The following is a 15,828-nucleotide window of genomic DNA, read 5'->3' as shown; positions in this document are numbered from 1 at the left end:
CATTCACTGACACCATTGTCCCACATTCACTGACAGTGTTACTCAGCATTCCCTGACACCATTGTCCCACATTCACTGAGAGTGTTACCCAACATTCACTGACACCATTGTCCCGCATTCACTGACAGTGTTACCCAATATTCACTGACCCCATTGTCCCACATTCACTGACAGGGTTGTCCATGGTCGTTTCGCACTGTTGTTTTCCCCTCACAGTGATTTTGTCCTTTTTATTGGCGATCGGTTTATTGTGTGAATGTTTCTATTAGCTGTGTACGGCCTCTCCCTGCCACCACTAAATACTGATTTACCAATAATTCCGCCGGCGCTGAGACTCCGGGATCTGTTTTATGGACTTCCTTTATCCGAGACGTCCGGAAAGACCATAAAAGAAATGAGTGAATGCGCCAGGAGACGTTTATACAACAAGCACGGGCCGAGAGCGGGAAAATCTCCGCATTTTACTAAACAACCCTCCAAATTCCTGAATATTAACCTGACAAAGCCGCAAGACGAACTCAAATGTTCATCGTAAATAGAATCCGCCCAACCAGCACCCATCACAACGATAGTTACCCCAAATGCCCTTTACACAGGATGGAGGAGAGGAGCAATGCTGGAAAATTGGGGACAACATTCACTGGCTGTCATCAGACTCCCCCGACTTTAATATGAAGGATAATGTTATAGAAATGAGTGAATCTGGAGGATCAGCATGACAGTAATAGAAGGAGATCATCACCTGAAGGATTCCTGGACTTTGTGCACCTTCGGATTATTGGATTTTATTTATACCTGTAGACTCAATCTTCAATTTGTGGAGTATTGATCTATAGAAGGATTGTCCGATCGGAATGATCTGTGCGGGGCCCGGTATGATTATCTTTGATTACTAGCCACAGAGGGACCACAACAGGATTGGTGAAAGCCAAGGAATGAATGTGTATGAGCACCAACCAATCAATCATAACTGAAGATGAATACATGGAAGATGGGCCCCATTGTCCACTATTTTGGGGCCCCTGCACCTTCCCGGTTTGCTGTCACCTGTGATTACTTCTCTCTCTGGAAAGTGAATTCCATTTCTTGGTGATGAGGACAAAACTTTGAAGATGAAATATCTGGGACGGTTTCTGCACAGATTCATCCGATGGGAGATTGATGGCGGGATAACCGTTCTCTGACAGCCATATTTTCCGGCCGGCGGATGAGATGGAACACATTACACGGCCCTCGATGGTGGGGGAGAGACTGATGAAATGGCAGATTCTGCGGGAGACTGAAGTATGGGCCGCGCTCTACACACGCCGGATGGATGAGATGGACGCCATTTTAATACACCCTTACCCCCAATTTACCCGGCAGGAGTCAGATTGAGAGAGCGATCCACAGAGGGGGCAAAGAAGGAGTACAAAGGGAAATGGCCGGGGCAAGTATCACCATGATCCACTAAGACAGTCCAGTCCTTCCTCTGTCCCTTTATTTAACCCCAATAATACCAAAATGTTCCCCTACTGTACCCCAAAAACCCCCTCTGTCCACCTATTGTACCCAAAACAGCTCTGTCCCTCTACTGTATGCCAAAATCTCTGACTCCCATGACACCTGGAGCCACCACACTCCCATGACACCTGGAGCCACCACACTCCCATGACACCTGGAGCCAGGACACTTCCATGACACCTGGAGCCAGGACACTTCCATGACACCTGGAGCCAGGACACTCCCATGCTATTCCACATACGCACCTCAAGGTTCAGCACACAGGGAATTCAGGAGGAATTTCTCCATCTGAACCCGTGTTTTGTGTTTTATTGCCCCCCCCCCCCCCCAGCCATCCAGCAGACGGTTTGGTATTTAGGTCAAAGCTTTAGCTGAAGCTGACCTGCAATGACCCCGATTCATCAGCTGGGAGATCGCTGCAACCACTCTATAATGCCAAAGTTGCCTCTGGGTGAATATATTTGGGTGAATATGTTTGTGTGTCACTTTGGCATGCCTTAGGTGTTCTTGTTACGTTGTTGGTGGCCCCCACTCAGTAATAAAGAGGCTGAACCCACATTTTCCTCTTCTTGCCCCATAAATCCCCCATTTTCTGCCCCGGCCCTCATGACAGTTTTCTATGTTGAGATTTCTCGGTCTGTTCGGCACGCTCTGCGATTTATTGTCATGTTGAGGTTTCTTCTGTCAGCTCAAAGTTAGCAGACAATTGATGTAAAAATGAGCCGGCGTTGCTGACACAGTAAATTCCGGCCTCACGCGTGCGGAAAATCACTTCCGCTAATTTATGCACCGGCGCCCCGAAACCCCTCCCCCAAAAGTGCTGACACAGGCGAAGCAACGCATGTCAAAGCTTCCAGTCCGTGTGATGGGGATCCGCCGCCTCCGGAACATTTCCAATCACAAAACGCTGATTTATAAAACATTTCATGGTAAAAGAACAATCTGCAGCGCCGAGTTCTGAAACGCCAAGTGATGGACGGACGCCGGGACCGGATAAATGGAATAAAGCAAAACTCAGCAGAAAAAACCCCAACATTCACCATACATTCACCATATATCAATAATCAGATCACCAATTATGGGAGAGAATATAACTTCCATCCAGTTCTGAGATTTGTACAGATCTGCTAGATGGCACAGCCAGCATGGTGACCCAACTTTTCCCACCCCCCAGCTTGGTCACCACCCCACCCCCCCAGCCTGTGATTGGACAGAGGAGAGAAGCAGCCAGCAGAATAAACCAATCAAGTGATCACTGATCTCCTATTGGCTGAGGGTTCACTTCATGGATGACCCCCCTAACCTACCGCCATCATCTTCACACCCTGGAAGGGACCCTCCATGAGCTGCCATGGCCCACCCACACATGACCGGGAATGATGGGACCTCGGTGGCCTGGTGACCGCTCCACTCAGGACCACTTATAGGTCCCAATGGTGGTACTCCCATGGAACTGCTCACTACCCAGCCTGAGAGGAATTTCCACCTAAAAGAGGACCTGTCAGGAAGTGTACCCCATTCATGACTCCCTCGCAGGTCACAATATACAGCAACAGTCTCGTATTTCAGGAAAGCTGCACCTTGTATGACAGGTCCACTTTATCTCTCCATGATTGAGGACTCCCAGCGCTTCCCTACAAACACCCCATCGCAGCGCCATTCAGTGACCCCCAAATCTCTCCTTAGATTGTGAGCTCCTGTGGACCAGCTTCTCACCTCCGGTGTTATCCGTTGTCATTGGTCCATCCTCTGTATGCCCACATTTTGTACAGCGCTACGGGAAGTGTTGGTGCCATACCAATGCATTATAATGACACTGCCCTGAGTCTGGGTGGAGGAGGCTCGGCCATATTTGTGTAAATAGAATTCTAATCATGTGTGTGTCCCCGTGACCCCGAATGTGTCCCTGTGACCCCAAATGTGTCCCCGTGACCCCGAATGTGCCGCTGTGACCCCGACTGTTACCCCGAGCATGTCCCCGCTTCATTCACACTTCAGGGAGGAAATAGAGCGGAAGATATTTTTATTGAAGGTCACTTCACATTTATCGGTGTGAAGAAAACACAATCATGGCTGCTAGAAGGAATTCTTTACATTTATAAATGGCAGGATCACAGCTCGGCCCCTAAAAGCTCGGTATAGAAATTGTAATAAAGCTTCTACACAGAAATCTCTTGCTTTGATTGGTCTAATTGGAGCCCACAAATTCTGGTGCCTGAGCATTTCTGTGTAAAATTGTCTGACACAGATCAGCTGCAACACTGGGGAGGAGGAGACCAAGGAAATGCCTCCTTCTGCCTGCAGCAGACCCATGACATCCTCCCAGCCTAGACATAGTCACTGACTGGGGCTCCAGGATGGCTTCCTATTGATAAAATGTGAAACTCTTCAGTACAATGATTGTGTTTTCTAGACTGGCTCAGGAGTGGATTCATGCAGACATGTAAAGTGCAGACAGGTCCTCTTTAGGGGACAGCCCCAGATATGGGGTGCAGAGTGCTGCCAGATCTCTGGTCTCCAGATCTATAATTAGCAGGAGATTTGTATGTAAAGCTGGGGGCTGACCACTGACATCTAATTATTTACCCCCAGGGGTGTATTGGGGTCCCACAGGGCCACATGGGAAGGGCACTGACACTCCAATATATAATGAAGGTATTGGGGACCCCTGGGACACCCACCAACTGAGGGAGAAGTCTGGGACCCCATGCCTACAGTACAGACCTGCCAGGAATCCCCCCGAACCCCATTACAATGCCCATAAAGCCCCCTGAATCTAGAACCCTTCCACAACCCCCCAATCCCCAACTTACAACCCCCCCTCCCCATTACCTCCAGAATTGCCCCCCGGTTCCCACAGCCATCTCTGTCCTCCATGGAGGGATCAGGATTTGGGATGCGGGGTCACAGCACTGAGCCCCCCATCCCTGTGCTGCCATTATTGGGGTACCATTGGTATTCATGGCATTCACTTTTATTTCTCCCCATGCTGAGGCAGAATAGACCGTGCTGCAGTGCCACCTAGTGACCAGAGGTGAGAAGACACCAAGAAGGTCCACACCTTGCCCAATCATTCACCCATCATTGAGAGGTTCTGATGTACGCAGCTTCAGTGAATACCTAGGACAGTCTCATATTGCAGGTGTATGCCAGGGTCACCCAGAATAGTGAATATCAGCCAGGCCCTCCATGGTGATCTCCGCATGTTCAGGTCAGGTGGGAGCATTGTCACCCTATAACAGGAAATGCCTGAACAAGAACCTCCATGGCAGGATCATCAGGGATTATTCTAATAGAAGCTGCAGACTGCCTGGGGCTCAGAAGGGTCATTAATTGTCATTAATAGTCATTGATTGTTCTTTGGTTGTCACTTCTATCAGCCCCCCCCCTCCCCCATGGATTATGTGGTTGTGTTTAATGACGCGCGAATATCGGAGGAATGTTTTAGAGCCAGAATGAATCTCCGCTGGGGTGTGAATCAGCTCACTTTGATTATAAATGGCACCCCAATGCATTACAGCAGTGCAGTTCTATCTCACACACATTGCAGTAATGCAGCACAATGCATGGTGACCCCCCCAGGTTACTTTGGAGGTTTTGGTGCATTTCCGGTCTATTTATCTGATTGGCTGCCCTCACATTCACCCACACGTGTTATCACACCTTGGTAATATCTCCTTTCTCTCCTCCAGCTGCAGCAGAGGCTCCTGCAGTCCCTGGCAGGGACCATGAAGAACCTATCAGCGGAGGCGCTGAGGACTCTGGGTAAAAAAGCTTTGGGGCTGAGCCCGGCGCAGATCACCAACCTCAGCACAGAGGCTGTAGAGGGCGCCCTAGAGAGCCTGGGCAATGTGACCGGATGGAGCAAAGCTCAGCTACAAGCCATCATCAGGAGGGTGAATGTAAGTGTTGGGGGACACATTCACCAATTATTGTCTCTGACATTGCTTTCCCTCATCTCTGCCCCTTCTGAGATTGGATTGTAAGCTCTTGTGGGTCCAGATCTCATTCCTGGTTGATATGAAGATTCTGAGATCCCAAATATCCACTGGAGCAGATTATCCAATCACAGCTCAGTCTGCACCCAGCCAGGATCGTTGTGCTAAAGTGGTCTTAAGGGGTCACTCCGGCATTCCTACACCCAAGGGTCTGGTCAGAGGTGGAGAAGCGGTGAATCCCTCAACCCCTGGGCTGTACAAATATTCACCACATAATTGGGCAGCCTGGGGAGAGGATTCAGATATCAGGAACTAACCTGGAAGAGCTGGAACTTTGTGTTACTCTACGGCATTGTGTTCTCTGCGGTATAGGGTGGTGACATTCCTGGAATGTGAAGTGTCCCATTCTGTACGGGGTAAAGTGGCGTCACACCTAGAGGCCTCACCCGCCATCCAGACACCATGTAAGGGCCGCCACGTCATAGGGGCCCAATATGTCCCCATCTCACCCTACACATGGGGAAAAGATCTCATATTGTGCATCCCCCGATCGAAGAGTGCGCCACACATCATACAATGCAAGAAATTCACCGGGGGGGGGGGGGGGGGTAATAAATACACCCCATGGCCATTTTCTACATATTTGGGAGGACAAACTGAAAATCTTCATACAGGTTAGAGGGATATACTGCGGAAAATGACACACACCATTCACACCACATTCACTCTCATGGTCTAAATTAAAGTGCAGATTTGTCATGTGAAACCCCATCATTTCCCACCATGTCAGAATCATGTGACCAGAGGAGAGCCAATAATGAGAACCTCCCTGGGGGGGGGGATGGAGGAGCGGGTGTGATATCATCTTCAGATATGGGGGGGAGGGGTTCCCTATGGATATGTGATGTCATAGTGACATAGTGCCGCCTACCATGGGGCATATAGACATGGTTCCGGCCTTCCGGGACAACATTCTGTGACTGACCAATCACAGACAGAGGATATGTTTGGCTGTAATATACTGACGGGGTCGGTCATTTCCATGGGGTGCACTTATTTTTTCTCAGGACCACACCCTGTACATGGCGTATATTGTATCATGGGGATAGATGGGTGAATCTCAGAGTCTTCTGGTCACCCCGATGAATCCATACATTCACATACATACATTCATTGGAAATCCAGCTGACTCCAAATCTCTGGAAATGTTTGAATTGTTCTCGGTGTTCTGTGAACGCTTCTTCAGCTTTCTCCATTTTTATGAGCAGCCTAATATTATATAGAGGAGGATATAAAATATCGCCACCCTAGAGCGGAGCGTCATCATTGTGTTCATAACAAGCTGCTACCGCAGGGCATTGAGTCCAGAGACCCAGCGCTGCAATCTAATGATAACCCCATGTATAAATCCATAGAGAGGATGTGGTGAATGATACACACAGGATTCACTGAGCGCAGACGTTTGTTTGTGGAGCGTCTTCCCGGAAATAACACATTGCAGACCTGAGTGAACATTTTTAGCACTTTCACATTCATTTCAATTTTAATTAAACTATCTGGGATTTTGCCAATTTGTTTTTCCTCGTTGGGTGGTGGAGGTTGCTGCACGCAGAAGGATGAGAATCTGCCGGATCCTCCTCACATACACGGGAGACACCTGGTGAATCATTCACTTGTCAGCACGCCAGGCAGTGAGTGTATCTGGCGGAACATTCACCTGTGTATGGGGGAGGTTATAGAGTGACCTGTGTGGGGCGCTGTGATGGATCACCATTCCCTGTCACTATGTAGCCAACATCATAGGGAGGCCATTGCTGGGTGCCAATATTGGGGTACAAGGGGTGGGGTCCCTGTTGTATTATCCGGGGTCACAGAACAATCCCATGATACTAATTCTGAGTATTTGCCCTGCAGGTGACGGATCAGAGAATCCTCCACATGGGCTCTCTGATTGGTGGGCTGTCAGTGGGGAAGCTCCGGGCTGTGAATGGCAGCGTCCTGATGAAAGCTTTGTCTGGTGAGGCCGCAGCTGCAGCGCTGCAAGAAATGTCCGGGGCTCAGAGGAAATCCATCGTCAGCCGGGTCAGTTCTGTTCATTTCCATTGTTTATCAAAGCTGAACCTTCCAAATCTCGGCCTCACCTCGGGTATATATGATAGACGGATTCTCATCGGGTCAGAGAAATCAGATCTCACAGATCGTCTCACCCCCAATATGATGGAATGTAGATAGAAATAGAGAGAATTGTTGGCTCAATCAGAATGTAAAGGGGACCCCCTCACTCACCTCTGTAGGTGCCGGCGCTGGGGAGAGATTCATCTTCAAAGTTCACAGATGAGGTCACAACTCCTTAGTAGCCGTCCAGGGTCATCCTATGATATTGTGATATCTGAGGATGAATTGCTGCACAATGCACATGAGGCCAAACGATGAACATTTTGGGTCGGATCACACATTGCGCATTACTGCGTGTGCTGCATTATGGCAGGAGATTTATTGCACTGAGCTGACCAAAGCTCCACAGCAACCCAAAAAGGGGCCTGCACAGTATTTGGGAATACACTGCGCACAATGCTCACTGATATATCTCTCAAACAATGTGTTGGAATTCTATTAGGAATGAGTTGCTTCGCACAACACGCGGTCTGATTGTTACTGTGGGAATGTGCTGGTCATTACACGCATTCTAGCAGCACATGTGTGTGAAAGGGCCTAAAGTATTCTCCCTGATCTCTGTAGCTGCAGGCACCGAGGATTCATTCACTCCTAAAAATCTTAGCAGAAACAATAAACTCAGAAAGAAAATGAGAGGAAAAAAAATTTCAGTTTTCAATGTGGCAGTGCCACTTCCACAATATATAGTAATGCAATTGTTGGAATTTTTTTTTTTGCCCCGCTGGGGGTTATAAATGCAAAGCTATGGCACTACCGCACAGATATGATACCCGGCTTAGGCTTGGTTCACATGGACACTTATAGGCTGTGGTTACCGGGCAGCTGACAACCTACCACCATCTGGGTGCCCCATTATGAATCAATGAGATTTGTGTGCGTTCCGTATTGTGCTTGGCATGCCTGGCAGCTGCCTGTCATCTGGTATGGGCAATGCCAACGTATCTGACTGCAGGTGGCTGAGAGGTGATAACTGCATAGCGTCCATGTACACCAGGCCTGAGATGAGCTGAGATCTCAGTGTCTCTGCTTTGAAGATGAATCTCTCCGAACAGCCTGCAGCTACAGAGGTCAGTGAGGGTCAGAGGGCCCAGTCACAGAATCACCTAATATACAACACAAAGAGCAAACAATGCAGCACTGACATTCTATCAGACACCCAACATTGCTGCCGATTATCAGGGGGTCATCATCATCCTTCAGCCAGACACAAATGTGCCCATGTGACCCCCATAGATAAGGTGAGCCAATCGCTGGCAGCGGAAGGGTTAATTCCACCCGGTATAATGAGTGACACCATGAGAGTAGGCGACTCGTCAGCTGTTGTCTCCATCGCTCTCTGCTATCAATTAGAGATTCTGTCTGGAGCCGGGACGTTTAGTGGCAAAAATCCAAATGTGTGTTGCGGATTTAATGATAAATTTAGCGGCATGAAAACAGCGGCGGTGTCAGCACTGCATCTCGCGCTGACATTAATGATATCATCAGCTTATTACATTATCTGCTAATGTGCAGCGTGATGTATGGAGGGGAGCGCACCTGTCACACACCAATCACATCACCAATCCATCATCCCAGCCGGGTTGTCTGTGCATCCTGCCAGTCCCGGGGATGGGGGCCCTCAAATACCACAAATTACCACCCACAGAACAACCCCCCTCCTGGCAATACATCGGCCCTGTAATATATTATTGGGGACACTCTGAACTCTCTTCCTAATGCAGGCTCTAGAAGTCACCAATGTGAGGAGCGTATTGGTGCAGCTGCCAGATAACCTGTTACAGGACGTTCCCATTTCCATGATTCGGGATCTGGATAATTCCACGGCTGGAGAATTGTTGAGGAGATCGAAGGCCCTGAGCAAGGCCCAGGTGGGTGAATGATTCTGCACCTAAAGAGCTTTCTGAAACCTGAATAAAAATGGAGCCGTTACCTATGATCGGGGGGGAGGGGGGGGGCAGGAGAGGGTTACCAATGGGTCGCGTCCTGTTTTCAGGGCCATTAGGGCTATAGGAGGAAAACTATAGGATCAGTGTGGACGTCTCAGTGGTCAGTGAGAGGGGCTAAATCACTAATAAAGGCTCCGGTACAGCCAGGTACTATGAGATTTAGACACTCCAAACAATTACCAAACATCTTCCTTCCCTTGTATCTCACACACTCCCCCTCCCAGACACTGCAGGTCACAGTGGGAGGGGTCAGTGCTGTCAATCCAGAAAATAGTGGGCAGGACTGGGTGTGGTCAAAGTGTAACAGGCTGGTAGGAATTCTCCTCCACATTTGCCCCAGGTGGGGTTCTTTTCATCTCATACCTGTATTGTTTCAGATTTTGGCTGTGATGAAGAAGATTCCTCTGGAGAGTCTGAACAGCAGCCAGGCCATCAGGTACCCGGCGTGTGTGAAATGTGGGGGCGCTTGTATGGGGTATATAATGACATCTCCGGCTGTTGTGTTGCAGTGAGCTGGGCTCGGGGATTGAGGGTCTCTCCTGTGAGGATCTGAAGCAGCTGAGTGCCGAGGCCCTGGAAGCGGTGGGGAGAAGCAGCTTCACCTCTCGTTATTTGGTATGGGGACCTCAGGGTCAGTCATGGTGCAGGAAATGGGGGATGGGGGGGGGTAATTGTTGTGTCTATGGCATTCAGAGATGGAAACCCAGTCAGGGGTCACAGCAGAGAATGTTTCCCTGACAAAAGTATTTTTATACCTAAAACAGTCTGGGGGTACAGGTGTCATCAGTTTAGGGGTGCAGGTATCATCAGTCTGGGGGTATGGGTGTCATCAGTTTAGGGGTGCAGGTATCATCAGTCTGGGGGTATGGGTTGGGGTGCAGGTATCATCAGTCTCGGGGTACAGGTGTCATCAGTCTGGGGTACAGGTGTAATGCATTGGGGGAACAGGCGTCATCAGTGTGGGGGTACAGGTGTCATCATTGTGAAGGTATGGGTTTCATCAGTTTGGGGGTAGGGGTGTCATCAGTCTGGGGGTACAGCTGTCATCAGTGTGGGGTTACAGGTGTCATCAGTGTGGGGAGTACGGCTGTATAATGTTGGAGTGGGAAGTACAGGTGTAATGCGTTGGGGGGTACAGGTGTCATCAGTCTGGGGGTTGTAGTGCTTCCACATACATAAACTTTACTCTCGATGTGTCTGTTTCAGATCCAGTGTGCAGCCAAACAATACTTCAAGCTGATGAGTCTCACCAAGGTGTTGGACTTCTCTTCCCTCACCCTGGAGGATCTGAGCTCCATCCCCGCACCATTCCTCCTGTATGAGCCGTAAGTAGCCGGGGTCATCGCTCCATCGGAGATCTGAGAGCCCAGATCAGTCTGAAGCCCCACGTCTGCTGCCCCCCCACTCTAATGCCCCCACTTTTCTGCCCCTGGTTTCCACCATATAACTAATATTGGCCCTCAGCTGGAAGGTGACCTTGTGGGGATCTTGTAGAGTTTCTTGGTGAAGTTTCCATCATTCTGCAGAACTTTCTTGGCTGAATCTCCTCGGAGACATCTGATGGGGAAATTATCTATCAGCCGCAGGAAATAATTATAACCTGTCAGTGACCCCGGACGGGGCAGCGGCAGAGAGGTCACCATGGCTCGGGGCTATTAACTGATGAAAGAAGACAATTTAGTCAGATTTAACCTTCTCTCTCTCTTCAGTAACTTTCTGCCATTTTTCTTCTGACATCTTTGTAGCCAGGCTGAGATTTATTGGGGCCCCTGGAGAATGATTCCAGATAGAAGGAAAGATATCACGGAGGGCTCAGGATGATGTGACCCCCAAGACCCGGAGCAGTGGTGCGGAGGCTCTTTCCTGTCCATTCACCATAATACACGGGCTATAAAATCTCGATATGCTGCATATATAGAACAAGTTACTGACATACTGGGGTGCAAGGAAAATGAGTGAATGGAGTCAGTGCACTGACTGCTCTACTCCTTTAGTAAATCAGCTTTGTGTCAGGCACTGGGGGAAGGCATGAGAAGTGTTCGTGCTGCATACAAAGGAAGTTTGGGGTACAGAGAGCCCAAGGAATGGAATATTAGTCTTTGGGGTAAAGTTGGCGCACCAACAGTCGAGAATCTCACAGCTTGGTGGTGACTTTTTGTTCTTTTGTGTCCGGAGTTCCCCCGTGACCACTATCCAGTCTTTGGCAGCGGCAGCCATGTTGGTGCTGCATCTCTATGACATTATAAATGGGAAGCGGAATTTTCCCCGTTCGGTGCCAGCAATTACATTCAATTAAAATGATTTGGAAAAGATTTACTCTCCTTATTAAATATAATCTCGGCTGAAATGTTTTAGATGGCAGTAAATGGCTTTGATACGGCGCTGGGGTTTTCTCACTGGTGATGGAGCTATATATTAGCGGCTTGGATACTGTACCGCACTCCGTAACGAGGCCGATATTAATACCGACAGCGCCCATGATTAAAGGGAAAGCGCACAACATGCTTCCAGCGAGTCCCGTTTTAGGCTGTTATTGGAACATTCACCCAAAAGACATTTCATTCTGAAAGTTATGTTTTTTGCTGCCTGCTTGCTGTTCCATATTGTGATCAATGTACACAGATCTGAGGAATGTCTTTGTATATCAGGGAATGTATTCAGCATATATGTAGAACTGCTGAGATAACAGTAATTAGCCCCATGCAGAGTCAGCCTTAGACGGGGGAAATGTACAATTTGGGAATTGTTCGCACTATGACTGTGTACTGCACTTCCTGCTTGCTATGCACCGATGGCCCAATGTGCCCCAGAGATGGCACAGAAATGTAGTGCACATTGCATGGGAAAGATAAGCAGCAGTAAAATAGAGTTCAGCTTTAATAAGGGCCCATAAACACCAATGCATTGTGGCTGAATAATATGAGGATTTTATTATGTGGCACCATATGAAACAAAGTGCGGAGCCATTCACCCTAATGCAGTCCAACCCAATACACATGCATGGTAGTGCACTACAACACACACGTGACCCATCCATGCATTGGACGCACATTTCTTCACACATTAGCCAGTCCCATAGCGTTACATATAGACTGTAGGGCTGGGTCTGTCTATGAAGTGTAATCTGATTTTCCTATCTGCAGTCCTATGTTTGTCTCCATGTCATCCATAGAACTGTTTCCCCCTCGTTATAGGCCACTGTCCATTCTTCAGATGGTCCCGGACGCAGTCTGTCTATATCTGGTGACATTGATGGGACAGGCGGACATTAAACTCCTGCCGAGAAGCTCCAACCGGCGCACTGACCTCCTCAGCTTTATACAGAACTGCCTGGTAAATGTCTGACATGGGTTGAAACACAAAGTAATGTCTGATTACTTCCAGGGACCCCTTACTAATGTACCGGGCAAAAATCTGACATGTCTACATCGGTACACCATTTCAATGAGGAAGAGCACAGCGGGGTGTCACTATCCTCCCCTCTCCATAGAACAGTGATAATTTGTTCATCTGTCCATGGAAAGGATCACAAAACATTATTCCCAGCAACAATCCTCTGACGTCTCTACAGAGTCCCATCACAACTTCCATACCAGGACAATGGAGATCAGACCCTAGGATTGGAGGCTGGAAAAACCATAAGGCTGAAAATCTTTGCACAATAAATCATGGGAATTTTCTCTTCGGTTATCTAATCATGTGAAAACGAAATCCCTGTTTACTCATTTCCCCTGAATGTGGAGAAAATTCCCCGGATTTGTTATGTGAAGATTCCCTCCACTCCTATTCTAGGGATTCCAAAGACCCCTTCTTGTGTTCAGTGCTGACACCCCGTGTACATCAAACACACAAATATTACTTGACTCCATAACAAGAGAGAGGAACGTTCCCAGCAGACAATTTAATTAAACTGGGAGGATCTTCTGTGTCCTCGGATAAATTGTTTGCTTTGATAGTAGAAGAGAAATACGCAGAATATAAAATCTTACATGAATTACACAGAATAAGAGTTTTCCCTTCTCTGTTGTATTAATTAAGGAAAGAAATCATTAATAGACAGCCAGCAGAATAGAGGCCGGCTGATGGGAGTCCATTGACGCTGCAATTCATGATATTTGTCCCGGACGAACCCCCACGTAACGAGTTCGGCCCGGGGAGTATTACAACATTATAGACGGGGCAATGAATTCTCACATGTGATAATCTATTACAGAACGTCAGCCAGGAGCACAGCGTGGACCAGGCCCAGTCATTGGGCAGTATGGTTTGTGTCTTTGGTGAGCAGGAAATGGCCTCGCTCTCCACGCCGGTGTTCCTGGCCATCATGGAGCAGCTGAAGACATGCGGGAGGTTTGACGGATCCTTGAAGGAGTCTGTGAGGCAGCAGATACTTCTAGCCTTCAAGTGAGGGGCCGATCTCTACATTTATAACTCTTGTCTGTATCAATTATAATAAATGATTTTATTTCACATTCATATATTTTGTATCACATATTTTGGATTTTATTTCATTACATGAGTCTCTTCTATTATTTCCTTATCATTGTAGTGACACCTCTGTGTGGACACAGGAAATCCTCCTGAACCTGGAAGTCCTAGCTGCTACTCTCTGCAGGGAAGATCTGGACCGGATCCCAAACACGGTAATGTATAAAACACAAATATTATCAAGGCTGAATTCCTTCTTCTTTTTTTTTTTGACACTTAAAGATTGTTCTGCTCTGAAAGACTTCACTGCCCATTTCCCAGCACACTGTGACTTCCACATAACCAGCATTAGATTCTGAGCCACCTTTATTTCTGATGGACTATAGGGAACATCCAGCCCTCCTCATAGCTGCTGTCCTAACCCCTCCTCTTTCAGTTATTTGTTTCTGTCAGTCATTTAGTCACATCTTCATGTGCAGGGGTCTCCTAGGGTGGTCTGTATGGAAATTATTCACCCAGAACTGCTGATACAGTGTGTGAGAGGCAATGCTGTCAGCTGGGAAACCCCCTGTTCTTGCTTACATATACCATTTTGGAGGTCATGGTGTTTATTTCACACAGATGTCTGATAAACTTACACGCTAGAGATTTACAAAGCAGTTCAGTGAGTCATGGTACTACAGCACTATACCTTCTGTGCTAATCATGTGCCAGTGTTATACTTCCTGTGTTAACCAAGTGCCAGTTCTGTACCTTCTGTGCTAACCATGTGCCTTCACCAGCACAAATACAATATAAAGGAGCGAAGGTTGGTGATTTATTGTTTGTCAGCAGTGGTGGAGGAGAACTGATAAACTGAATTGAAAAACTATTTGGAGACAAGATCAACCGATACACAATAATTCCCATCATGCTTGCAGAGGATGAGATCCATGTATGGCACTAAAGATAAGTGCTGAACTGAGAGATCCGGATCTGTCTCCCGGTATTCGGTCAGTAAATCACTAACACCGATATATTTCCTCTAACAGGAAGATGTAAAAGTCGCCCTGACATCCATTCTGTCCTCCATGATACGAGACTTCACCCCCTCTGTGATACAAGAATTTAACAACATGCCAAACATGAATTCACTGAACACAAAACTATCGGAAATTTACAACAAATCTGTGAGCGCACGACGCAGACGATCAACAGGTATTCCATAGCAAATTATTGTGATCATTCTATAAAATCTCTGCCTCCAATATATAGTACGTATAGCAACCAATCACAATCCATCCTTCACCAGTGTGACCTCAGAGTATAAGCACCTCTTATACTCAGCGCTATGGTATGTGTCAGAGCTATATAGGTGTAGATGTTGCACACAGTGATTAATAGCTGAGCACAAATGTCTGTTTGTGTCGGCAGAATACGGGGCTTTTCTGGCTCTGCTAATATCCTCCCTGATGAATGGGTGTTGTATCTGCCATGGCAATGTATTATTTCCTATAAGAGTGAGAGGCACTGACAGCGCTGCCTCTTGTTACCCCACAATGCTGCCATTATTTGTTAAATTATCAAAAATTATCTGAAATCAATTAGCAGGAGGCTGACAGCCCATCATCTGATGTCTGCTGACACATGATAGTAATTACAAAGCGCACACAGTGACTGCACAGCTGACATGCCGAGTGACACAGAAATATAGAGTGCAAAAACCTGAACACAGAGAACAGATACCGAGAATTACACCCGGGGTACGGGACAAGAGAAGTGGTACTGTGCAGTGTCTGTACATACAGAATAAGAACAGATACTGAGAATCACACCCAGGGTACAGGACAAGAGAAGTG

At 47.6% G+C, this 15,828-nt stretch overlaps 1 protein-coding gene and 1 long non-coding RNA gene across 2 annotated transcripts in view; one reads left to right on the top strand and one right to left on the bottom strand.

Moving 5' to 3' along the window:
- LOC140341476 (otoancorin-like) overlaps nt 1–15,828 on the top strand; it is a 30,850-nt gene that overhangs the window by 7,079 nt on the left and 7,943 nt on the right. Inside the window, exons 4-13 of the mRNA XM_072427277.1 lie at nt 5,196–5,405; nt 7,356–7,523; nt 9,338–9,484; nt 9,940–9,998; nt 10,072–10,177; nt 10,769–10,887; nt 12,757–12,895; nt 13,776–13,966; nt 14,112–14,205; nt 15,022–15,187. Of these exons, the coding sequence (XP_072283378.1) occupies nt 5,196–5,405; nt 7,356–7,523; nt 9,338–9,484; nt 9,940–9,998; nt 10,072–10,177; nt 10,769–10,887; nt 12,757–12,895; nt 13,776–13,966; nt 14,112–14,205; nt 15,022–15,187 (1,399 nt within the window). The remainder of the gene's footprint in view (nt 1–5,195; nt 5,406–7,355; nt 7,524–9,337; nt 9,485–9,939; nt 9,999–10,071; nt 10,178–10,768; nt 10,888–12,756; nt 12,896–13,775; nt 13,967–14,111; nt 14,206–15,021; nt 15,188–15,828) is intronic.
- LOC140341478 (uncharacterized) overlaps nt 1–15,828 on the bottom strand; it is an 81,060-nt gene that overhangs the window by 62,251 nt on the left and 2,981 nt on the right. The window lies entirely within an intron of this gene.

Source organism: Pyxicephalus adspersus, chromosome 11 (genome assembly GCF_032062135.1).
Source record: "Pyxicephalus adspersus chromosome 11, UCB_Pads_2.0, whole genome shotgun sequence".
Taxonomy (NCBI): Eukaryota; Metazoa; Chordata; class Amphibia; order Anura; family Pyxicephalidae; genus Pyxicephalus; species Pyxicephalus adspersus.
Note: the sequence above shows the minus strand (reverse complement) of the source record. Positions and strands in the feature narration are given on the sequence as shown.